This window comes from Carlito syrichta, unplaced genomic scaffold (genome assembly GCF_000164805.1).
Source record: "Carlito syrichta isolate Samal-C Ts95f unplaced genomic scaffold, Tarsius_syrichta-2.0.1 Scaffold287680, whole genome shotgun sequence".
In the NCBI taxonomy this organism is placed as follows: domain Eukaryota; kingdom Metazoa; phylum Chordata; class Mammalia; order Primates; family Tarsiidae; genus Carlito; species Carlito syrichta.
The window spans coordinates 1-25,796 of record NW_007231776.1 but is presented as its reverse complement, the minus strand read 5'-3'; the positions used below and the strand labels follow the sequence as shown (position 1 = coordinate 25,796).

General features: G+C 47.1%; 1 protein-coding gene across 1 annotated transcript; it reads right to left on the bottom strand.

Annotated features, from left to right (window-relative positions):
- On the bottom strand, positions 1–18,640 carry PON1 (paraoxonase 1). The gene is made up of 8 exons (XM_008052926.2): positions 18,561–18,640; positions 17,073–17,128; positions 15,709–15,877; positions 11,509–11,635; positions 8,212–8,412; positions 6,296–6,377; positions 3,999–4,127; positions 1–188 (listed from the first exon to the last, which is right to left on the bottom strand). The coding sequence occupies exons 3-8, from the start codon at positions 15,815–15,817 to the stop codon at positions 30–32; spliced, it is 807 nt and encodes a 268-aa protein (XP_008051117.2). The 5' UTR covers positions 15,818–15,877; positions 17,073–17,128; positions 18,561–18,640; the 3' UTR covers positions 1–29.
- Positions 18,641–25,796: the final 7,156 nt, after the last annotated feature.

Sequence of the window (25,796 nt, the reverse complement as noted above, 5' to 3'; positions counted from 1 at the left end):
AGCTTCCAGGCACGGCTGCGAGTCGCCAGCTAGAGCTCACAGTGCAGGGCCTTGTGGAAGACCGTGCCAACCAGCAGCTGCCCTTTGTACACGGAGGCAACCGTGCTACCTTGCAACACGGTGCCATTCTCTTTGTAAACCACTGTCACTTTGGGTTCTTCTGTTAAAATGTTCTGGATTCGAAGGACCTATCGAATAAATAGTATAGATCATTATTTTTCAAAAAGTTACTTAAGACAGCTTTAAGCATGGATCATCTCTCCATAAAAAGCCGTATTACCAAATATACGAGGTGGGACCCCCAAACACGGAATTATCATTTGGAGGGCGGGCCCTGCTAGGTGACTGTTTTAAGAGCCCATCAGCATCCGTGGACCAGCTAGCATTGTGAGAAGCTGCATTTGGCTTCAGCGAACTTTTTTTTTAAAAAGTCTATCAGCACGTTTGTCCGTTTCTTGATGGGTGATTTACGAGTGCACTGGCCCACACCGTATTCTGCAGTTTTTGACCAAAATGGCATTATCCCCATATCCCACCCTCCCTATTCACCCGATCTCACCCCAAGCAACATTTTTTTGTTTCCCTGGATGAAAAAAGTCCTCAAAGGGAAACATCTTTTGATATGGAGGAAGTGAAACAAAAAAGTGCTGAAAAGCATCAAAATTGATGAGTTCAAAACTGTTTTGAGCAGTGGAGAAAGCATCTCAGTAGGTGTATTGCATCAAATGGAGAGTACTTTAAAGGTGACTGAAGTTTAAATGTGAGAATACATAATTTTTAATAAATGAATTCAATTTTGGGGGGGAATCCTCTCTCATAATGAGATAAGTCATGTCTTGCCCCTAGGTTATACTGAACACACCTGTCTCCTCATTTGTGAACTGATGAGCTCTGATCATGTGACCTTTAACAGAGGTGGAGCTGCCTAGACTTAGGGGGCTAGGCTAGAAGTGTAAACCTGCGGCAAGGCCTGGCATGAGACATCAGGGAGCACTGGGGACAGTGACAGGAGTGCAGGGGGTTGTTATTACTCAGCAACTGCCAAGTTGGTGCCGTGCTGCCATTCAGGTCAGTTTTCGTATGTTTTCAAATTAGCCGGGAATGAGAATGTTCATACTTAATTCCTGGTCTTTAAATGCTGGTAATCAAACAAGAAAAAGTACAGCCCAATAGACCCCACATCTCTGTACCTCACCATCCATCCTTCTGAACTTAACGTCCCCCGTCTAAACGTATACAATGTTATAAGTTCTGTTCATTTAGTTGAGGATAAATTTAATTATATCATTAGCAAAAGCAAAGTGCTGTATCGTGTTAAGCTACCCACATGAAATGGCTAATATTTGATCATTCTGGCTGACAAAAATGGCCGTTTAACAGGATTCAACCTAATTGGAGAGGATCCCACTGAGGCAGGAGGCCTGGGTCCATCCTGTGTCTTCTGCTCACCATTTGTTTCTTTTTTTTCTTTTTAAAACTTTATTTCAATATAACTATGCTTACAGAAATACACTCATATTAGTTAATAGAATGCAATAGCTCCAGTTTCCTTGTTGACTGATGAAGTGAGCAGATGGTGTTAATTCAGATTGAAGAAATGATCTGAATCTTGGTTTGTGTAGATTTACAATCCACATGCAATATTAACTAAATCAGATAGCTTTTACAGGTCCTTATGTGTACATAGGCTCCCTTCCACCTCCTTCCTTATTCACTAGTTGTTGAACTTTGTAAACTGGCATTGAAACATTACAACAATGTTTTGTTGCACCAATTATATAAACTTACACAGTGCAATACCATTTGTTTCTTAATTGTCACATGAGGTGGGGGGATGATTGCTGAATTCCCATTCAACTCTACGATTAAGCCTTTAGAATAAAATAACAATGGTGTGAAAACTGACACCCACATCACAGAAACACCAGATGTGGCACACCGGGAAGGCCAGTGCCCAGATGTAAAAGGGCCGATGGGAGCTTCCAAAATGGCCTCCTGAAGACAGCTGCCGCCAAGGACAAATGCCTTGGGATGTGGCCGGAGTGTCAGTGCGCCGTGACTACTCACAGGGAAATGGCTGCACCTTGGCTCCACTCAGCTTCCTGGTGATCAAACGGCATTGCTCTCCCATGGTGGGGCGTTAAATAATGAACATTATTACCTTTCGCTATTCTGCAACAGATCCATCACCAGAAAGGAGGTATTTTTTCCAGAACAACAAGCCAAATCCTTGCTACAGCTGATAACCTAAGTTCACCGAATAAGCTAACAAGCAAAATAAGTGAGGATCTAACATTCTGCTCAGTTCTGAGCGGTGGCCACTCCACGGCACACATTTCTTCAATTCCACTGAACGCATAAGTCAGCAAGCTTAATCAGCAAAAGCCAGCAAAAGGCACAGCGGATTGCTTTCACCTACAATCGTCATTGTCCTGTGAAACTCAAGAGAAAAGTTCTAAGAGCCATAATGGAATTGGAAATACACTTGGTTTTTTGTTTGTTTGTTTTTTAATCCCAGAGATATGGGCTTTCTTTTTCTTTTTTCTGTTGGGTAGGTGAGACTGACTCCTAAAACTAAGCTTTAAAAATACATAGCAGTAGACAAATATGTCAACATGGTACCATGTATTTGACGAAAATGAGTGTAATTCGTACATACTGAAAACTCAAAGTAGAAACACAAGGTAAGTGGCGGCATGCGGCCCAGTGCCCGCGGCAGAGTGGCTTACAGGTCCTGGATGCTCTGCTGGCGGAGTCCACTGGGCAACGATGGGGGCAAGCACGGGAGTCTCAGTCTTGCAGTACGTCTGGGGACTCCTCTGAGCCAAAACCGTTCCAGCACGAACCACGCCTCCCATTCCAGGGGTACCATAGGCGCTCGAGTGCTTTGGGCCCAGACCCAGGCTGGGTCATGGAGGACGCCCAGGAAAGGGGCTGAGAGGAAGGGAGGCAGCCCACAAGGGACTCAACACTGCAGGGCGGCATCTCCGAGAGTTCGCAGGTGACAGAGACTCACAAGTGAAATGAAGATGGCCCGTCCTGAGAGTCCCTCCCTGGGTCCAGGGCTGCCTCTCCATGCTCTGACCCACAGAGCCAACCCTGAGAAGGGCCGAGCACCTTCCTTCCATCCGCAGCCGCAGAGGATGGAGCCCCAAGGGAGACAGGGAGGCCCAAGAGAAGGGAGGCTGAGGCAGGCAGGATCTGCTCTCCAGGTGTCCTCCCTAGGGGTCGATGCTGGCTGGCCATGTCCCTAACCCAGAGGCCAGGCTCCTGCCAGACACCCCTTCCAACACTGCCCTCTTGTTCTAGCCTCTGGAGACTAATCCCTGGGGGACTGAGCTGTCCTCCATGGACTTCCCCACATCCCACCCACACCTTTGTATAGGGTCCTTTCACTAAGATCCCTTCAAACTATCCCCAATTTCTCCACATTTCCACTTGGACTCTGACTTACATGCCTCCAAATGCACTGTTTTTTTTCTTGAGTCAGGACTTCACTCTGTCAACCAGGCTGGAAGGCAGTGGCATGAACATGGCTCACTGAAGCCTCGACCTCCTGGGCTCAGGCGATCCTCCCACCTCACCCCGCTGAGTAGCTGGGACTACAGGCATGCACCACCACACCTGGCTAATTTTTTAAATTTTGTGTAGAAATGAGGTCTCATTATGTTGCCCAGGTTCTTCTTGAATTCCTGGGCTCAAGCAATCCTCCTGCCTCAGTCTCACAAAGTGCTGGGATTACAGGTGTGAGCCACCACACTCTACTAATTTGTGTGTGTGTGTGTGTGTGTGTGTGTGTGTGTGTGTGTGTGTGTGTGTGTTAGAGACAGGGTCTCACTGTGCTGCCCAGGCTGCAGATGTTCTTTTTATTTCAGATTACCTGGCTCATCTTCCCGTGACCCCCTTCTATCTGCACATCTAACTGAGATTACGTTTTCAAAAACTGAAAACTGGTTGCTGGAGATAAAGTCACTGAATGGTTCATTTTTCAAACTGACCTCTGATGCAGGAGGATTCTCTGGGTCATAGATGAAGATCCTTATGCCATTGGGATGGCATCCAACCCACAGGTCCCCCGTCACGGGGTCCACGGATATGTTATCCACGAGTGTGTCACAGTCGAGGAACTTCCAGGATTAAACACAAGAAAACAAGAGACAGGAGGTAAACCAAAATTGCGACAGAACAATGTCAGGGACTCCCCCCCCACAGTCCTCCCTCACCACTGCTGCTTCCAGGAACACAAGGGTTCTGCCCATTTCCAGGGCTCAAAAAACTCCTCTGGCCTTCCACCTATGCTGGCACTGGTCCAGCTTCCAGGGCAGAGGGGGAAGGAAACATGCAGAAAGCCAAGAAAGGCTGTGAAAATTAGAGGAAAAATCATTTGGACAAACATCCGTGCATGAACCTGAAACTGAAAAACAGAAGTGTTAAGCGTGGCATAAAGCGGTGCCGGCTAAGATGGCAAGTGCAGAGGGTGTTTGTGTAAACACCCAGGAAACAGCCCACATGCACGATGTCACCCTGGCAGCCGCATCAGCGCAAGAGGCTCTCCCAGGGCTGATCCCATGGTGGGACAGGATCCCCAGCATTCTGGGGCCCACGCGTGTTGGACTGGGCTCTTTCCTCCTGAAGTCTGCAACCTTCCCTGTACGGGAGGCCCCATGACTGAACCCATGGTCGTTTTCTCTCCCCACCAGTGTGGGGGTCTGGAATCCCATTTACCCAACCAGCCCGCTGTGGTTTTTGACATCAAATATGACATCACACTCGATGTTGTTCAAGGCGACTTTCGCTGAGCAGGCCCCCTTGATGTGCCCATGGGCACAGTCCTGCCGTCAGCGAGGAACAGTACGTCCTGTGAGGGCACTGAGACTGAAGGGTGCTATCCTCTTCCTCAGAGCAGAGTGAGGGGCGGCTTCCCTGGTGCCCTGACATGCTCTCAGCCTCTCTCCCTCCCATTTGTGTTTTTACCCGCTTTGACTCCAACCTCCACACTGGACCAGAATTAGTGAAGGCAGACGGGAACCTCAGAGCCGTGCCCGGCCTCACCCCCTGAGTTGAACAGGTGTTTGTTGAGTGACTACTAGGTGCTGGGAACTCTTCCAGGGACAAATAGGAGAAAACTCATTCCTGTGGAGTTTCCACCCTAGCAGGGAGTCAGGTCATAAGGACACATGAAACATATAGTGTGCTGGCCATATGTGCTGGAAGAGGAAAGAGGGCAGTGAAGGAGTGGAAACTCATGGGGTATGGGATGCTGGCAGCCTCCATCCGGCAGTGAGGGAAGACCTGACAGAGGTGAGGGAAGACCTGGCAGAGGCGACATTTTAGCAACAGCCAAGAGGAGAGGAGGGAGACAGCCTGGGGATCTGTGGGAAGGTCACTCCTGGGGGCAGAGGAACAGAGCCCTGTCCCAGGCGGGGCCACACCTGGACAGCCCCAGGGTAGCCCAAGGGCAGAAGAGGTGGGGCCAGGGCTCAGGCACTGGGGACAAAGGCAGAGAGGCCATGGCAGCCGGTCACCTGACAGCACATGGGCACATGGGCTTAGAAACAGTGAGCAAGCCGAGCTCGGTGGCTCAGCCTGTAATCCCGTGCCTTTGGGAGGCTGGGGTGAGTGGATTGCCTGAGCCCTCGGGTTCGAGACCCGCCTGGGCAGCGAGACCTCATCTCTACAATAAATCAAGAAATTAGCCGGGCGTGGTAGCGCGTGCCTGTAATTCCGGCTACTGGGAAGGCTGAGGCGGAAGGATCGCCGGAGCCCAGCAGGTCGAGGCTGCGGTGGCCGGGAGTGGCCACTGCACTCCAGTCTGGGAGACAGAGTGAGACTCCAACTCAAAAAAGAAAAGAAAAGAAAAGAAAAAGAAACAGTGAGCAGAGCCGGCCTGGGTCAAACACAAGGTGAGGCCGTTTCTATCAACAGAGGAAAAGAGAGAGAAAGGGGAATGAGAAAAGCTGGAAGGGAGGGAGGGAAGGAGGGAGGGAGAGAACGAGGGAGGGAAAAAGAGAAAGAGGGAGGGAGGGAGGATGGAGGGAGGACCCAGGGACCTGAGGCCAGGCTTAAAATTCCTAGAGCAGTAAGAACCCCACGTCCCCAGGTGAAATGTGTGCTCTGCTCCCCACTCCGCAACTGAGCGAAAGTGAACACCACACAGCCACGGGTGACCTTTAATACGGGAGTGAGAAACTGGCTCTCGCCTCCAGTTAGCCTGTCCGCTTTCCTCACCTTGACTCCTGCGAGTCGGTGAGAAGCGCGGTACCACTCTGCCAACTGGTGGTGGGAACCATCTTACCTTCAATGGAGTCAGCGTCTGGTTAGCATGCCTTTCATACACGTGAATCCTGTGAGCCAGCAACTCGGAGATATAGACGTGCCTTCAAGGAAGAAAGAGTCGCATCGAGGCACCTGACGCAAGGCAGTGACAGTGACAGTGATGCTTCCCTGGGGAGCTTGGCTTGGGGCTGGAACATGGAGCCCAACTCAGAGCACATGAATCCTGAAAGGACCCAATGAGCGCACGGTGCCCCATGGGAGAAGTCTTTGAAAAGTCATCTCCATAGGTCGAAACCGCGTTGGCCCTGATCAGGTCGGGAGGCACTTGGCCCTGACACCAGCTCTGAGGGTCCCAGGGGAGAGCGTGTGACAGTGTTTCTCTACTGACTCGCCCACAGAGGGGCACCCCAGTTTCTGCATTGGGGAGGGCAGTGAGCTTTCTCCTGGGGAGACTGCAGGGAGGCTCTGTGACAACCAGCCTTGTTTTAGGCTAGAAAAAATAGGAAACCAGACAGCTGGCCTGAACGGACAGCATCTTCCTCCTCTTCTGCCCTGAGTCTGGTTCTGATCCTGCGACCCTAGTCACACCTTGTCAGGACTGTGGGTAATCTAAGCTCTGTGCTCCCCTGAAGAAAGAGACAAATGACTGCTGGAGGACCTTCCAGTTTTGAAGACCAGGCCGTGAGATGAACAATTGGAAGCTGTCCAGGCTGCTTTTTCTACGTATGTGTTACTGACTTTCTGAAATCCTTGATGAGGAAGGGATGGAATGGATGGATATATGGATTCCACATAGACGCCAATGCTGCCCAAAATGCCACTCCCGGGGCAATCCAGTGTTGATGTGCTAGTTGACTATCGTAAGGCCACCATGAGATAATATTGTAAATCCACTACATCGGGAAGCCTACTGCTTAAGTGAACTGAGGGCTTTTTTCATAGCAAAACTTTCTCGATGAAGGAAGTGGTACCTTGATTTACATTTTGATGCAAGCTCCTTATCTTGTCATAAACTAACGCTAGCGACATAGGTATATACATACATATATGGGGTGTCAAAAATGTATACACATTTTAAGAGATGCTACCTATGTATGACGTTTTGAAGTTGAATGATGGTAGCAATGTGTAGTAAGATGCTCTCTTAACGTTCCTCAAGTGAATGCTAGCGTCACCAAGTGACGGGAAGGACAGTCAAAGAAAATGGCTGAAGCGTGGCGTTGTTTGACGTGTACAAGACCATTTTGAAGTGGCCTTTGAAATTTGAGAATGCTGTGGAAGTACAACGACAGTGGAGGCTAAATATGCCACAGAATCTTGAACAGGCCTGACGACTGCAGAACTTCACGATGAGTCTGAGATGCCTGGTCCTGTGTGCGATATACACAAGGAAGGACCCAGGAGCCTCACACAGCCACAAGTCCTGCTGCTTCTGCTGTGATGTTGGGACAGTTTACATGCTTGCCACAGAAGTCTACCCAACAGTGAGCACCTCTTTAACTGCAGAAGTCTAATGTGACTTGTTTTCAGTTTTTGCTTTCGGTGTATATGGGTATTACAATTTTAATACAGTTTTTTTTTTCTTAAAATGAGTATACATCTTTTGGCACCCTCTGTATATACAGACATATCTATATATATCTTCATACAATCAATCTCATTATACACTCAAAAAGCTTCCCTCCAAACAAAGCTATCGAGTAAGACTAAATCTTCATCATAGTCCCCCTCTTAAAATGTACTTTCAAAATACAAAATAAAACCAGTATGCATTCACAAAATAGACATTTTTGATTTGACACATTTTACCACTAAAAAATTAAAGTATTTTACATTTTTTCCTGTTTTTGGCTCACCAGGATAACATGTTAAAATGCATCCCATGACTTAGATCTAAAGACGTCTGGTGAGAATCATATCTTAGAGTCCACGTACTTGCCATCAGGGGACGTGTTGATTCCATTGGCAAAATCCAATCCTTCTGCCACCACTCGGACTTCATCTGGACTGTAGTAGACGACATACGACCACGCTAATCCCAGATATAACTCCCAGGAGCGTAGGTAGGGGTCAACAAAGTAGTGATCGTTTGTGGCATAAAAGTGTTCAGGTCCCACAGCAACAATGTCATTCAAACTGCAATTAAGACATACACATAATAGACACAGATGAAGGCATTGTGATCATGGGAAGATGAACTGGCATTCACCTCCGTCTATTCCCAAAACCAGGACCTCGGACCTCACTCTAGCTGTGGTGGCACAGAATGGACATGGAATCATTCCTCCCCATGCAACCCCAGAGGCAACAACTGGTTTAAGTTCCAAGAGGTGACCCCAGTGCTGTAACATACAAACTCTGGTAGCTGCACACAATAGTGCTGTGGTGTGTGTGTGCACATGTGCTAAATTCAGTGGATGTTGAATTAGAACGTGGAACCGTGATCAGAGCCAATTGTCCCTGTGCTTACGCAGGGCTGACTCTGGCAGTCCAAGGCATCCCAAGACAGTGCAGGAAATTCCAGGCTGTCAGCCTGGAAACATCTCAGCTATAGTTCTGCTCCCATGAGCTGTGGGATCTGGGAAGAACCAGTCCCTTCTTGTAGCAGTCCTCAGTTTCCCTATCTGTGAGAGCATGGTGATGAACTGGTCGATCTTCCGACCTCATGGTTTCGTGCTCTAAGTTGAATGAGATGTCATGAACAAGAAGCCTCAGCCCTCCGACACTGTGACTTCTTCCTTCTGATTGGGATTCTCTCTCTGCTATCGAAAACGTAAGAGAGATGAGTCTACTCTTCTTCTTTATTAGGTGCCAGAGCGAACAAGTGAGGCAATCCATGCTGCTTGAGTTGACAGAAGCTCCCAGGGCCATGATCTAGAGAATATCCTGTCTGTCCTGTTGCAGAGGACCAAGGGCTCTCAGGCCTCAGTCCTGCACACCCACCCTCACACTTCAGTTCTGATGCAGCTCTGGGTGAGTTGACAAGATTCAGAGCCTCAATCTTCTCATCTGTAAAGAGGCTGGATTTCCCCAAATCCACACAGTTCATTAGTGGGAGTCTAGAGTAGGAATCCTCTCTAGAGGATCTGTGAAGCTGCAGAGGGACTTCCAGCAACTCAGGCCCGGAGTGTGCATGTCAGGGAGCCCAACATGCAATAAACCTTTAATCGTGGCAGCCGCTATTACTACACCAACAAAGTCTGGAGTTTAGGATTGGCCCCGATGGGCTGCAGATATATAAGTCTGGCTTTCCCCTCTCTTCTTTAAAAGTAAATTTCCAAAGCTAGTGTGCTTTGCTGTCATATGACTGTTTTCACAAAAAGGAGCAGAGAGGGACGTTTCAAGTAACAGCTTGGAAGTCAATGGACTCTGCTCAAATCTTGACACAGCTTTTCCTCGCCACAGCACTGGGCCACAGCATGTCACTACACTTGGGGCCACTTCTCTGGGCCTCAGGGTTCTCTCTGTGCCTGGAAAGGCTGGGGAAGAGTCAAACGAAATCGTGAGCCTAAGGGCTTTGCCCCCATGCCTAGCATACAGTGAAGACGAGTGATCACAGCTATGTGATTGTCAATAATAATAGGTTTACGTTGTAGTGGATTTAGGAACTGGAATATTAACATTGTAAACCATCACATCCAAAGCAGAAAACAGACATGACCAATTCTTGGCCTAAGAGAACAGGACACACTTGAGCTGGGCAGTGTGGATCTCTTCAGTTTCACTCTGTGCTGCCAGAGACCAATATTTTTGCAACTGCCCCTCCCTAAAATACCCCACCTGGAAACTCTGCAAACCTGAGATTTCCAAGACTAAATGGCAAAACAAATAAAATAAGTGTTCATGACTTTGTAGTGGTTTCAAGTCACCAGGATTAAGATCCAGCCACCAGGGTAGGGTTGAGATCCCAGCTGCACTGGTCAGTGGTGGTGCCAACAGGAGCAAATGCAAAGAACCCTGAACTCAGCTCTTTAAAAATTAACAATGGACATAATAATAAAACATCATTAAGAATATAAGTGTAAAAAGTCAATAAAATAACCTGTTTAAATCAGTGCTGCACCTGGCTTACATTTAAAGCTCACTGAATTATTATTACTATTGCTATTGTTATTGTTATTGTTGGCCCAGAGTCTCCAGCCCACGCCCTTCTCCCTGCTTTAGATCTTGGTACTCTTCATATTCTCCAAGCACTCAGTGGCCTCATCCTCTTTCCAGGTATATTTGTTGGATGAGTGTATGACGCTTCCACAAGCTCTTCTCTGAACTCACGTTAGGGGTGCAGAAGCAACTGGGGCTGGAGTTCCCAAGTGGCCTCTACTGAGTTGACTGGCCTTCATCCGAGAACTCGATTTCTCCCCAGTCCCAGTTTCCTCATCTCCAACCCACCAGGTGAGAAAGAAGAGGAAGAGGCTCTGGTGGCACTGTGCATGCTGCATGCCAGGCACTTTGCTAGGTAGCCGCCAATAGCACAAAAGCAGACTTACAGCATGAAGGTAGGCAAATGCTGTGCGTAAACTGTGCAAATAGAGGCGAGGAGTCTAGAAAATCATCATAATCCAGAGATAAGCGTCATTTTGGAAGACTGTGTCAGATTGCTGTCCTAAACCCGTCACCAGCCTCCCAAGCCAGACTGTCACAGGGCAAGTGGGGAGATTGGCTTTGGGTGGGGTCGACTGTGACTAAAGACCCTTGGGTGCTTTCTCTGTGTGTTATACAGCCTAGATGCCTAGGAGGGAGCTGACTGTCCCCACAAATCTGCACTTCCACAAACCGTATGCAACCAGACAGCAGCAGAGACAGCATAGGGGGTCTCAGACACACTGGACATGGTGTCTCCTCTCAGGAATATGTTTCTAACTCACAGAATCAGTTGAGACTCTCTTTTTAAAGATACAGATAAAAACAAACAATAATTTCTCCCTGAAACCTGCTTGGGTTTTGAAATGCAGGTCTGGTTGTGAGGATAAGCAGAGGTTTTTCTTGGTAAAAACTTGAATGAAGATTCTGAGGCCAGGGACCAGGACCAGCTAGGAAATAAGAGGAGGAGAGAACGAGCCTTCTCTGGGGGCCCAAATCCTCAACAAGTTCTGCAGAAGAACATCGGAGGGTTTGTGACCATCAGAAAGGGGAGCTGGCAGCCATACCTACCCTGGCTAAAAGGAAAAGCTAAATGTAGATTAACTATCCACTGCTGTTAAAGGAAAACAGGAATATGATATGTCTCAGTACCTCGGCAGAAGTTTGTGTCTGATGGTTTTTAGATGCAAGAGTGATTTGTCTTCCTCTTGAAATTTAAACAACTCCACCGTGGTCTGGAGGTCTGGATGGTTCACCACCAGCAGGTACACGACATTATCTGAAAGGAGATTAAAAATGAAAATCGAAACATTAACTGAGCTCTCAGCCATCAGCCCTCTCTCCAGAAAGCAATCCTAGCCCACCTCCAACTGGTACTTAGGATCTCAGGCAGATGGATATTTTCATTTCTTTGTAGAGAGTAGCAGTTGAGATTGCTCCTTTTCCAAAGAAGAGTGCCTCAAGGAAGAACCAGTGATAGTCTCTAAAAACTCAAAACTCTACAAGAAGAAAAGAAATTCCCTCAACTTAAAGAATGAGCATCACAGACATGAGAACTCCAAGGAGCTCCTTAAGCTTTCCAGTTCAGATGGTCTCCACAAGATACAGAGTCAAGGCAGATGGACTAGGAGATGTGGATCTTCCAACATGAGAAATGGTGCTGTGGTGTCACTTACCCCATGTGAGGTGGTGAATTCCCTATGAACATCTGAGAGACAGAAGCAACTTCTGTGTATCAGTGGGCCTTCGGAACACAAAGGAGACCAGTCGAAGGATCACGAAGTTATGATCAGAGCTGGAAAGGAACGTTAGATTGTGGTCTCTGCCTTAAGAAGCAGCGAATGTTTGGAAACCTCTGAAGTGACCAAGTTGATGTTTAGTTGCTAAAAAAATGATGCAAAGTTTAGCAGGCTGAGCCGAGGAGATTTGAACAGAGAAACCAGCTAAGATGCTTGTTATTAACCCATTCAAGAAACATATGCTTATTTCAGTTGGTGTTAAACACTACCAAGGAAAAATAGTTGAAAGGGACAGGAAACACTGGGGTGCCTTCTTCATGGGAGTCAGAGACATACTCTCTGCTGAGGGGCTGCTAGAGCAAAGGCCCCCGTGCAGCAAGAGAGCAAACCACATGGGTATCTGGGGAAAGAGCATTCCAGGTTGAGGGAAGAAGCATACAGAGGCTCCAAGGAAGAGCTTCTGGGCACGTTCACTCAAGAGTGAGGCTGTGGTTGGAACAGAGTGAAGGGCAGACAGAGGAAGGGGGAGGGTGGAGCCAGATGGAGCCGGGATCAGCCTGGCCAGGACTCAGGATGAGAATATAGAGTGAAGGGGAGGGAAGAAATGGAGGGGGAGGGTAGAACCAGAGGGTGCCAGGGTCAGCCTGGTCAGGGCTAGGGATGAGTTTGCTCACTGGGGCATCTGAGTCCAGGAAGGGCATGGCCTGATGCCACAGCCATAACCCAGGTATGCAGAGAGAAGAGACTGAACTGAGAGGATGCCCCTGACAAGAAAAGGCAGAGGACATGGGAAGCTTTCCACAGGAAGTATCAAAAGACCCTGGGAATGGCTGAGGAACGAAGGAGACAGAAATGAAGCTTGAGGAGGGTTTAACCTGCATTCATTTCAAGCAGCAGATTCTATTCTAGAAGTGCGTCCTCTGAAGAATCCTGGAAGAGTCTCACACAGAAGGTTCATGTTGGCACTGCTGGCCGTGATCATAAAGACGGCAATACCCTACATGTCTATCCGCGGAAGCCGGAGTGGCCGCTGCAGAGGAGACTCACAGGCACAGTCATAAAGGAGCCTGTGATGCAGGGTTAACACAGAAGCAGGTCACAGAAGTGGCGTGTTTTGTTTAAAGAGTATGTACACACCAGACACTTTTTTGTACTTAAAAATATTTTTAAAGTAAAATACAGTGGTGGTGAATGGGTGGAGAAACCATTGAAAGGGAGATACAGATATAGATATAGATGTAGGTGACAGCTAGAGATAGAGATGATTGAATAGAGACAGATAGATAGGTAGATAGATATAGATACATAGAGATAGAGATAGATGGGTGATAGACATAGATGACAGGTAGATAGCTATAGATGACACAGACAGACAGAGATAGAGATGGTAGAGATAGAGATAGATATACAAGGGGGGACACAAAAACAATATTTATTAAAAATGGTGTATTTAATTTTACATGTTTAAACTTCAGTCACCTTCCAAGTGCCCTCTGTATGATGCAATATACCTATCAAGATGCTTTCTCCACTGCGCAAAACACTTTTGGAACTTGTCAGTTTTGATGCCTTTTAGTGCTTCTGCAATTTTTTGTTTCACCTCTTCCCCATCAAGACTTTTTTCATCCAAGGAAACCAGAAAAATCCACTGGGATGAGATGGGATGAACAGGGAGGGTGGGTACAGGGGTCATACCATTTTTGGTAAAAAACAAAACAAAACTGCTGAACACTCAGCATGGTGTGGACAGGTATGCTTGTAAATCACCCATCATGAAATGGGCCAATGCTTGGAAAGAATAAAAAAAATTATTTAACTGAAGCTGAACACAGTCTCTCCCAACAATGCTGACTGGTACAGTGATGCTGGTGAGTTCCTAGAACACTTACCTAGAGGGGGAAACCTGTGTTACAAGGGGACCACCCTTCAAAAAGATAGTTCCAGGTTTTTGGGGGTTCCTCTTTGAATATAGATTTAGATGACAGATATAGAGATAGATGATAGATATAGCTGATAAAGATACAGATACAGAAATATAAAGTGAAGCTATTTGGGAAAGAAGTCAAGAAGGAAAGATAAAAAGGTAGAAAATATTTTTTCTTTAAAGTGACCACAGGAGAAGAACCCAGATAGAGCTATCTCGTAAGCGCCTGAAGTAACGAAAGTGAAGGGCTAATGAAAACATGAAGACTTATACCCCATTGTGGTTTGTTCTCCCAGAATGCAGGCCCCCTGACACTGGCTTGAAATCTCTGAACAGAAAGAATAAAGAGGAGGAAAGGGCGGAGCCTCTGGGGTATGCACAGAGACTTGGCCACGAGTGACATGGCAACAACGGGGGAGAAGCCCACAGCAGGGGCAGACCCAGGACGGACACGTGCACAGGATGTGGGGGGAGCAAGTTTGTTGAAAGAGGATGTCAAAGGCAGAAGGCAGATGGAGGAAGGAAGGACGGAGAGGCAGGAAGGGAAGAGAGGAGGAAAGTTTCCTAATCAGCTCACCATGGATGACTTCCAAAGCAGGGACTTCAGTTACCCACAGAGGGGACAGTCCAGAAGAACTGAACGAGGGACTTCAGGTGAGGACGCGGAGGCCCTGGGTGTAGGTGATTCTCAATCCTAGCCTTACATTTGTATCACCTGGACAACTTTTCACAAGTGCTGCCACCCGACCTGCCTCGGACCAACTGATGCAGGATTGTTGGGGCTAGGGCCCGGACATCGAGCTCCTTTAAACTCTCTGGGTGCTTCTGAGTATAATTGGGGTAGAGGATTTTATGTTTTTTGCTTTTTGAGTCAGAGTCTCACTCTGTCACCCAGGCTGGAGCACAGTGGCGTGATCACCACCACCACAGCCTTGACCGGCTAGTCAAATCTTCCATCTCAGCCTTCCAAGTAACTGGAACTGCAGGTGCACCCCACCTCGCTTGGCTAGTTTTTTAATTTAGTGTAGGGATGAGGTCTCACCAAGTTGCCCAGACTGGTCTCAACCCCTGGGCTCAGGCAATCCTCTCTCCTCGGCCTCCCAAAGTTTTAGGATTATAGGCAGAGGTCACTGCACCCAGCCCTGGGGTTGAGAATTAATAGAGAACAAGGATATGACAGCAAACAGAAAGGAGGAGGTGAGGTGGTGGCATAGAGATAGTGAAAGGTAGCAGGACATGGAGGGCACAGCTTGAACACGGCGCGGGGGTGCAGACAGGTCCTCAAGGTGAGGGTTGGAAGAGGCTGGTCCTGCAGCTGCCCACCAGAGGGGCTACAGGCTGCCAATGCCTCAGGTCAGAAAAGTTTGTTTCTAATTCTTTAAACTGGTTTAAAACAGAAAGCCTGTAACAATCAGGGCTGAGTATTATTATCATAATTACAAGGATCATGTGAATGTTTTATTTTACAAAATGAGGTGCTTTACAAATCTTAAATATTTGAGCATTCTCAAGTACTTAAATGGTTTTAATATTATATTTCATTAACACAGGGGTAAGTTTAAAACCCAGAATAAGAATATTCTTTATAATTATGCTTGAGTTGGTTGAGGAAAAAAACGTCATTCATTGGCATGTTTTCCGTTTGTTTTTAAACTTGGTTTTGTTTTTAATAAACATTAAATATCATACCTTCATCAGTGAATGTGCTAATCCCATGAGGGTTAAATGAAGATAAATCAAAGTTGCTCCCGGTGATCTTCAATTCCAACGCTGCTGGGTCTTCTTCATTCAGGTCCATCAGAAGTATTTGTCCAGGCTTATCAGGATCAAAGCTCTTTATTCCAGGATATTTTAGTCCCTTGAAAAACACAGAGGAGGAAAGGCAGGCTCATTACCAACACTTCAGATGCTATGGCAGCCAGGAGCAGTGCACAGGTTCAGATGTCTGCTCCAAACCACAGGGCTGACCACAGGCCACTGGGCAGCCTTTGGCTGGCTTAGGTGATAGGCCCCCAGGGGACTGTGGAGGTCACACGCTCTTAACTCCAAACAGACCTCCATCCCCTGCTGCAAGGTCAAGTGTGGGCTGGGGCACAGCTTCCAGCTGTGAGAAACATCATGAGTGGAAGGGCAAAACAAAGGGGCAGCTACCCATCATCTTCAGTAACATTAACAAGGAGCAGAGATAGCACTGGTGGTAGTTTTTAAGCTGTCCCCTGCCGGGTCCTTGGAAGCACCTCTGGGGTAGAGGTGCAGAGAAAGGCCAGTGAGCCCCGGGTGCCTCCTTTCTGGACCTTCAATCAGAGCCATAGAACTGTTGTTATCTATATTGGGATCCCACTCAAGATTTTGCTTGAAATTTGCCTTCCGCTGCCTAGATAATGTTCTCAAGACAGTGCTTTGCAGGATGACTAGTCCTCTACCTTCGTAAGAGAAAATTGGACTAAAAACATTCTGAGAAGCAAAGGTTTTGAATGGTCAAAAGGCTTGTCTTCTATATACTGGCAGTTCTGTCATGTTACGCTCCTAGGGCGGGTGGTTGACTTTTGTCTTGAGCTCTATCACCCACCACAGTGATCTATATGCAGGAGAGGCTCTGCAAACATGACAGATCCTCTTTCAAGGCTTGGGGATTGTGGGGTGACCTAGCAACAATTTCAAATTAAAGGACTCAATCTGAAAATTGTAAAAATGTAAAAAGTGAAATGGTGTGTGAGGGAATACATATAAACATCCACTTATTTCAGCAAATATTTGAGTATACCAGCTAAATGCCTCAAGGGATAGACAGTTGAAGGGAAGTCATTCTTGAACATGTTGCTACAATGGAAGTTAAGGATAAGAGTTTAGTGTCAACATAAGAACAAGACTATGCATAGAACAAGTCTGTTCATAATGATGACACAGGTGTAAGTGCATAGACAGTTTGTCTTTTGAGTCATGTGTCTGTCACGGGACTGCTCATTTTATTTGAAGGTAAGCATTGGTGTACAGAAGGCCCAAGTAAAAGACTTAAACTGCCAATCCTAGAAAATGTTCTAGAAAACACTCACAGAGCTAATGAAAGTCACTCCATTAGGCAGTATCTCCAAGTCTTCTGAGCCGATTTCTGTCAGGAAGAGAACAAACAGTCCCAAGGGGTTCCTGTCACTGCAGGAGGCGATGCCCCGCTTCTACATCCCTTCTCACTTGAGTGTGGAGGGGTGTGTCAGCTCTTCTTGGATGGGGCAGAATAATTCATTCTCTCACTTATTCATTCAAGTTGATGAATGGAATCATATGGAAACTTAAAAGGTGTTAATATCATTAAAAAGTAAAATTAAATTGTACACTTAATGTAATTGTTTTAAATTGATGGACTAGAACTTTTTTCTCAGGGCCCAAAACCTCTAAATTCGCAAAATGTACAAAAGGTGTGATTATTTGAAAGGAGCTTGCTGCTGCTTTTCTAAAGATATGGGGTATAACAAATACATAGTACTTACTAGTTCCAAAGCAATGAAACCGCACCAGGAATACAAGCAAATTCCAGACTCTTAAGTTCAAATGGGTGTACAATTTAGGGGATCAAGAAGATGAATGTACTGTGAATTATTAATCTTGGGAAACGATCGCTGTCTTCAAGTCAGTTACACTTTAAGTGCACTCAGAGTTTTAAAATTTCAGTTAAACTAGTGGCAAATGAACTATTCAATTTTGTATTCATACCCTTAATGGAGATGTATGCTTTTCAAACACCCAGGAATTGGTATCAATATTATACTTTTCTCAGAAAAAATATTGCACCATAATTTATCTAGCTGAGATTAATGATCTAAGTCTTCTGGTCTAGCCTTCTGAACTTTAGTCGGTCGAGATAAATGATTCTAAATAAACAAAACAAAATTTGATGAAAGCATGGATCTCAAACAAGTCATCCTCAAGTAACAAAGCTAGCTGGCTGACCTAGATGGAGCGTGTGGCCTGGGACACTCCCTGTGGCTTCTATCAGCTGCTGTTCCTTGTCCCTCTCTTCCTACTGGTAGGGCCAACCCCCGTGGGGCCCTGTGATTACTTTCCCAGCTTTCTTTGTGGCTTGTTCTCCAGCTCTGACCTACGAGATCTAAGGGGAAATCTGCTGAGAGCTTCTGGGGAAAGGTTCCTCTTGGACCTTAAAAAAGAGTTGCACGAAGAAAGGCCTGAGGTAATTGCAAAGACCCATGAGCTTTTTAAAAAATCACCCCTTGCTCCCCACCTCGTCTCCCTTCTGTTTCCCTTCTGCTGCCTCCATAGGTTAGGTGACCATGAAACCAAACATTATTCTGGCAATGGCTTTGTTCTATTGACCAAACAAAAACAAACAAAACTGCCAACATCCTGGCAGTGTGTTGATAAAGTCAAAAGTCAAACAACGTGTTGTTTACAATTAACTACTGACTTGACAGTATTCTTCTGGTTCAAAGTTTTGTTTCTGGACAAAATGCAGCAGGTGCATTAATCAAATAAATAGCAAGGTCACACTGGAAATTCAAGGGAGACCCCATCCCCTCTCACGTACGTACCGACTCCTTTAACCAAGTTGCAGTTAGGAAGTTCCACAGGTTTTACTTCTCGCAAAGCATTAAATCGTGTTCTGTGGGGAGAAGGCGAGAAAGCACACACCAAGCTACTCAGCCATTATAATTAAGTTCAGAAGCCAGCAACTCATCAAGCTCCCCTCCGCTGCACTTTGCCTCAGTTTCCATAGCAGGGTAAGCGACTCCTGGCACCTGCAGCTCCGCCAGGCAAGGCTAGCACCCAGCAGGTGAAGATCTCTGGGCACAGCCTAGAATACAAGTTTAGTAGAGGTGGCTAAATACACAAAAGAGAGACACAGTGTCCCCCGGAGCTCTGTGGCTTTGCCAGGAAGCATTTTGTTAGCTGTGCAAGGACTCCCATATGGAAGGCTGGGTTGGATGACCACACTTGGAACCTTGGAATCTGGGGTTTGCCACTGACGTTGCAGCTGGGCCTCCCACCCCTCTGCCTGATTGGCCTCCCCAGCCTAGATGGGATGTCTGCTTTCAGATGCAGTCCTTGAAAAATGCTTGTGTGTTTAAAGGATTTGGGACTCCAGAAAATCATCCCTAAGGCCTGCATGTAAGAAGGCATTCAAAAACACACATACACGTGTGCACACACATGCGCACACTTGAGCAGCTTACTGAATACAAGTGTGTCAACATGTAGGGAATGCCTGAGCAGAGGATGAAGGAGGAGTACACAGGTGTGTACTCAGGGAGTACTCAGGGCCCACAGGCTGCCTGACCTCAGCGGGCACTGAGGAGGCATCTGGAAGAAACAGGCCCCACATTACCACAGCCAAAATTGAGAACAGTGTACTTCTTTGGGGCATGGGTGATACAATGTAGTCACAGCAAGTTGTGACAGTTATCCAAAAATCCCTAGAAATCTTGTTTGGCTACAGATAGGCCGAGAACTGTGCAACTTGCCCTGCTGGTGACTTGGTCTCACGGAAGGTGTAGGTTGGCCTAGAGCTGAACAGACACTCTGGGTTCTATTCTTCCCGACATGGTATGAAATAATAGGAATTTGGGGCAATTGATCTTTCACTCCTTCATTCAAAAAATATTGGGTGTGTTCCTGCTATCAGGCCACTGGCTATCAAGTCACTCTCTAAGAATGTCTAACCTATGCGACCAGGGGGATCTGCCCTATAAAAGCACCATGGTCTGTCCTGATGTCCGACCAGAGCACAGAGTTGCCAGTGAGTTCTGGAGACATAGAGATGGGTGGCAAGGTGAAGAGGGCTCGGCTGCAAGGCGATTGCTCTTTCCCGATGGACAGACATGCACTTAGAAAGCCAATGTGTAAAAAAAAAGCCTACTCTGCCCAAGACCTGAGAAGCTGAAAGGTATTCCAAAAATGCAAATCTGACATTATAATCACAAAAGTTCACAATAAAGAAATGGAAGGGACAGAACAGTACAAACTATGCAGACTGAGACGTTAAGAAGAGCATTCCACAGGGTTCAAACACAGAGTGCATGTGCATCCCCCCCACACACACTTATAACAAAGTTCACAAAACAACACTCACTCCAGTCCACAGGATACATTCCTCGCTGTTTGTTCCATCCTGGTTCATTGATTTTCAGATGTTGGTCATGATCTACCATATTGATTTTGTTGCCCACCATGTTGAGAAACCCTGGTCTAGGAGAGGTGGGGGATATTCGTGGAGTGCCTCCAGGAAACTCAAAGGACGGGCACAGATGTAGAGCACGAAAGTTGCTGCTGAGAACAGCGTGAAGAGAGGCACAGAGGAAAAGATGCAAGATGGAAAGTTGCTGAACAGATCAAGACTTGTGTAAAACACAGAGGACAGCCAAACTGGCTTTTCTTAGACTCAAAACCACGTGGGAAGGATAAGTCCACTGCCTGGTGCCCAGGGATCTTTCGATGTGACGGATCACAGAGAACAAAGAAAGGCACTGCTGCTCGGTGCCTGTTCTAATGCGGGCTTCTCCCTCACGGGAGATGGTTTCTCACCTGGGAAAGGCAGAACCATCACAGTGAAGGGACCCCCATGTGGGAATGCGGTGTTGAGTCAGCACCCAGTTGCTTTGGGTTCCAACCTGAGGCCCAAGCAAGTCATATTGCAACAGAGTAACCATTGCTAGTTTAGCTACCAGACATATTCTTGCTTAATCCTCAAAGATCTCCCTAAGGTGTCTGTTCCTGCTTACAGATGACTAAGATGAAGTAGCTTCCAAGCCACAAAGGTAGGACGTGGCTGAGCCCGCATGGGAGCCCCAGTGTGAATGCCTAGCTGCATCAGTCCTCTAACCCAGCTGTATCTGCAGACCACACTGCTTAAAAGCTTAGAGGATACCCTGGAAGACTGGTCCACCCATGTCATTATAATCCCACTGGAGTTTTTTCCTACCTTACTCTCAAATTTTCAGAAAATGGCTTTTCAAGGGTTTGATTAAGTCAAATTATTCCAGGTCTAAGAGACAAGGTTCAGTGTCTGAGATATGTCCCTGACTCACAAGCCTATGAATTCTGTCTAGAAATCACACAGCCGTTGCTGTGACCTTGTCTTAGTCTTCCTTATGTTGCTATGAAGGAATACCTGTTGCTGAACAGGCCAAAACTTGTGAATAACACGAAGGACAGCCAAACTGGCTTATCTTAGACTCAAAACCACATGGGAAGAATAAGCCCACTGCTTAGAAAAAGGTTAATTTGACTCATGATTCTGATGACTGAAAAGTTCAAATCTGGGCATCTGCTTCTGGTGAGGCCTCAGGCTGCTTCCACTGGTGGCGGAAAGGGAGGGGGAGCTTGTGTGTGAAAATCACATGGTGAGAGAGGAAGCAAGGGGGTGGGGATGCCAGGATCTTTTCTAACAACCAGCTCTCTGGCGAACTAATGAGAATTCATGCCACTCTAAGGGAGGGCATTGACCCATTCATGAGTGACCCGCCCCCATGACCCAAACCCCTCCCAGCAGGTCCCACCCCCATCACTAGGTATTTCAGCTCACGGTTTGGAAAGAACACACACATCCAAGTTACAGCAGAACCATTGTGTGCACACACAGCTGGCTCCTTGCAGAAGAAAGAATGGTCTTCAGTTACACATTAAGAAATCCACACTGGAACTTATTTCTTGGGGCCAAGTTCACCTTTCTCCATCTGTTTTTCTGCATATCCCTCATTCATTAAGAGTCTTTAAGGGCCAACTATATGGCAAGCCCTGTGCTAAGGGTCCTCACACATGCCTCCTCACTGGTTCTCTTCAGTCAACCTTGAGGCAAACTTTAGCATTTTCCCTGTTTTGGAGATAACAAAATGCAGGCCAGTTGCTTATTTAGGCAGGCAGAGTTGGGATGTGTAGTTGGGTGCCATGATGCCAGGAGCTCATTCCCCTTATCTCTTTCACTTCACTTGTTATCTGCTCCCACTGTTCCCTCCACCTAGGATGCTCTTTGCCTCCTGATACACTGAGAAGACCCCTCTCATGATATCTGTTCTCCTGTTCTTCTGTGGTAAGAGTAGGGATGCCATTGTATATTCTCGTGGTATACAACGTCTGACAATTAGGTTTGCAAACCATCCTAGTAAAAGTGCTACATACCTCATTGCTGAATATCACTACAGTCCACCTTCTAAGTACTCCCCCTGGGAAGCCATGCACCAATGCCAGAGCCTAGTCCACCCACCAAAGCAGTTTTGGAACTCTTTTACTGAAATGGCCATCAGAGTCATCGTCGTCATTAGCTGAGGTCTGACAATCACTGACAATCAAGTTCGTGACCTTGCCACTGTGCGCTTACATTGGCAGCACTATACAAATAACTATATTGGAACACATTCCCTATTTACCTGATCTGGCTCCCAATGACTTTTTTCTTTACCTGAAGATAAAGGGAATATTGAAAAGAAGACATTTTTTGATGACATTCAGGACATCAAGGACAATACAACAATGGCTCTGATGGCCATTCCAGAAAGGGTTCCAAAACAACTTTGACGGGTGGCCTGGGCACTGGCATCAGTGCACAGCTCCCCAAGGGGAGTCCTTCCAAGGTGGCCATAGTGATAGTCAGCAATAAGGTATGCAGCACTTTTTCTAAAATAAGTTCTCAAACTTAATTCAGACCTCATATACATCTTCATGTGTACATCTGGCAAGTCTTTTACCATGTGGTTTTGTAGTTATCAGTTTGTGGTCTTGTCACTTCCAGTAAACCCAGAGATTGGTGAGTGAACACTACATCCTGTTCATCCCAACATCTCCCAGTAAGAACACAGCTCTTGCAGAGAGGAGGTGCTCGGTGGATGTCCATGGAAGTGCTGTGTGGAATTACTGGGCTAGCACAGCGGACTGAGAAGATGGTGTTGGCTGCTTGATGGGGAGACTGGAGGGTCAGAGGTTATTTGTCCTTAAGCTGAGTGTTTCAATTAAGTATAAGTATGATATATATTCAAGTATTGCTCAGCGTTCAGAGGTGGAATTTTGAGATCACATACAGCAATTATAAGAGCTAACATTTACAGGGCAGCTATCATGTGCCAGATTTTGTGTGTGTGCATGTGTGTATGTTTCCTTCTGTAATATGCATTATTATTCTTTTGAGTCAAGGTCTCTGTTGCCCAAGCTGGAGTGCAGTGGCACTATCACGGCTAACTGCAGCCTCAACTTCCTGCGCTCAGGTGACCCTTCCGTCTCAGCTTCCTAATAGTTGGAACAACAGACATGTACCATCAAGCCCGGCTATTTTTTTTTTAATCTTTTGTACAGACAAGGTATCACTATGTTGCCCAGGCTGGTCTTGAACTCCCAGGCTCAAGTGACCTCTCACCTCGGTCTCCCAAAGTGCTGGGATTACAGGCATGAGCCACCTCACCTGGCCTGCTACGTATTATTATCCCATAACATCCAGGCAGAGAAACAGACTGAAACTTTTCTTGGGTAAAGTAGTAAATTCAGGAAAGGTGCCAAAGTGAGAGCTAACCAGGCAGTCACCACAGCATGACAGGAGGCAAAGAATACTGAGAGGCCAGTGTCTGCTGCGCGGTCTCCCACAGGGGCATGTGTGAGCTCACGTGTCACAGCCAGCAATGTGGGGGTCACACGTGCTTGCAGGTGCCACAGGCAGTGGCCTTTGCAGCCCAGGTGCTGTCCAAGGTGTCCTGGACTTGTGCATCCTGAGAGACCTCCTGCAGCTGCTAAAACAAGAGACCTCCGGCCCATGGGCAGCTCGTCCACTTCCTGTCTCTGTGTCCCACCCTCAACCTCAGGAAGTCCCCAGCATTCCTGGTATGCCTCCACAAGTCTTCCAGCTGGGCCTGTGGCCTCCTGGGAGCCCACACACCCCATCCCAGATGGAAAAGGACAGTCTGGGCTGGGTGCAACCTGCTCCTGATGCAGGCCTTAGGACATCATCACTCGTTCCCGCTCATACTCGAGCAGATGCATGATCTCCTCTGGGACTCAGAGGTCTTATCTCTAAAATAAGGATAAAGGGAATAAAGGTCATTGGTTGAGCCTCCACTGTCTCTTGATTTGCTTCTCACTCAAGGAATGGTGGGATCTGAAGGTCCTTTGGAGAGGGCCCCACATGTCCCCTGGGGGTTGCTCAACCATGTGGATTCTGAGCCAGCTGCGTGGGGTCAGGCTGGGGCTGTGCACACCCAGCAGGTCCGGGGTGACACTTCTGCAGCTGAAGACCCTGTAGAGGGGTGAGATTGGGGCCTCCAATGTGGTGAAGCCTCCCTGCCTCATCTCTCTGGAGGCCAACCCACCCTCTACCTCTATGTCTGCGCATAGTTGCCTTTGCAGAAAACACTGCTGTGATGAATGGAAACTCGCAAACTGTGATTTTTACATGATGCAAGAGCCCCAAATCACTGTTTTTACTTTGTTCTAACATCTGTGATTTCAAAAATCACAATTAGAAAAAAACCACAATAATTGATTTTAAAAAAACTTGCTCTGAAAGTAAGCTTCTAAAAAGTCCATGAGAATTTATATATATATATATATATAGTATGTCCAAACCTTTAACAATAAAATACATTTAAAAATTTTCCGAGCATTGAACACACCACTGCACTCCAGTTTGGGGACAGAGAAAGACTGTTTCAAAAAAAAACAAAATGTTCAGCTTAATACTCATTAATGTTTTACTTCAGGGTAAATAAGGTGCTATTGACTAATCCCTCGAGTCGAGGATAATCTCTAGACTTTGAACCCCTGTAAAGTCACTGTGAAACTTCTAATACATATTTAAAACTCTCTGCCCCCTTCCAAGGCATCTGATAGCTCATTAGATACTTTAAAGTAGGGATTCCCAATCCCTGGGCCATGGACAGTACCAGTCAGTGGCCTGTTAGGAACTGGGCCCCACAGCAAGAGGTGAACAGTGAGCAGAGATCTGTGTTCTGTCAGATCAGCAGCTTCTCATAGGAGCGAAAACCCTACTAGAAACTGCCTGACCAAGGACCTAGGTAGCCAGCTCCTCAGGAGAATCTAGTGCCTGAGGATCCCTGCCACCTCCCCATCCATGGGGAAAAAAATTGTCTTCCAGGAAACCAGGCCCTGATGCCACAAAGGTTGGGACCACTGCTTTAAAGGGAAGCTGAGACCTGACATTTATTGAGCAGCTACTGTGTCCTAGGTAGATCTTAGTACTTCCAGTTTCCTAAGGCAACCAAGGTTTAGAGAGACAAAGTGACAGCCAACTTGCTGGAGAGGCAGAGCCGGACTGGACATCACAGTCGCCCCAGATCCTCTTCCCTGCCTGGCTCCCTGGGACTGTCGGACCACCCATTGGGTCACACATGGGTTTTCTATGGCCCTCAGGTAGCCTAGATGGAGGATCTTCACACCCGGAAGGTCTCGGGCAGTCAAAGCGCGGAAGGGCAGGCGCTCGTTCTGAATTCACACATCAGGGGACCCGCAGCCTGGTTATATGGGGGGATACACACACCCACGCACACACGCCGGTTGGGCAGTAACCTGCAGCAGGACACACAGATCTCGCGAATTGATCTGCGCCTGAAGACGCCCCTGAACTCATGCCCTGCCCCCAGCCCACAGCCCCCTGCCCACCCAACGGCGCCTCCCAGTAGCACAAGAGGTGTGGGTGGGCAGGAGACCCGCGGGTGTGTACCCGTGCCTGCCTGCAGGTTTCCTGTTAAGAGCCTGGACGCAGCTTCCCGGGGAACTCCTGGACCTGGGTGGGGGGAGGATAGGGCAACGGCCCCTACCACGACCCTACTTAC

Bases quoted from the DNA above. Each gene is read 5' to 3' on its own strand.
- PON1 (XM_008052926.2), bottom strand. From the start codon at position 15,817: ATGGACCTGAATGAAGAAGACCCAGCAGCGTTGGAATTGAAGATCACC. The intron at 6,378-8,211 runs GTACGTGGACTC...TCTTCCTTGAAG, and splicing joins AACACGTCCCCTGATGGCAA to GCACGTCTATATCTCCGAGT. The intron at 189-3,998 runs GTCAGTTTGAAA...TTTATTCGATAG, and splicing joins AGAATCCTCCTGCATCAGAG to GTCCTTCGAATCCAGAACAT.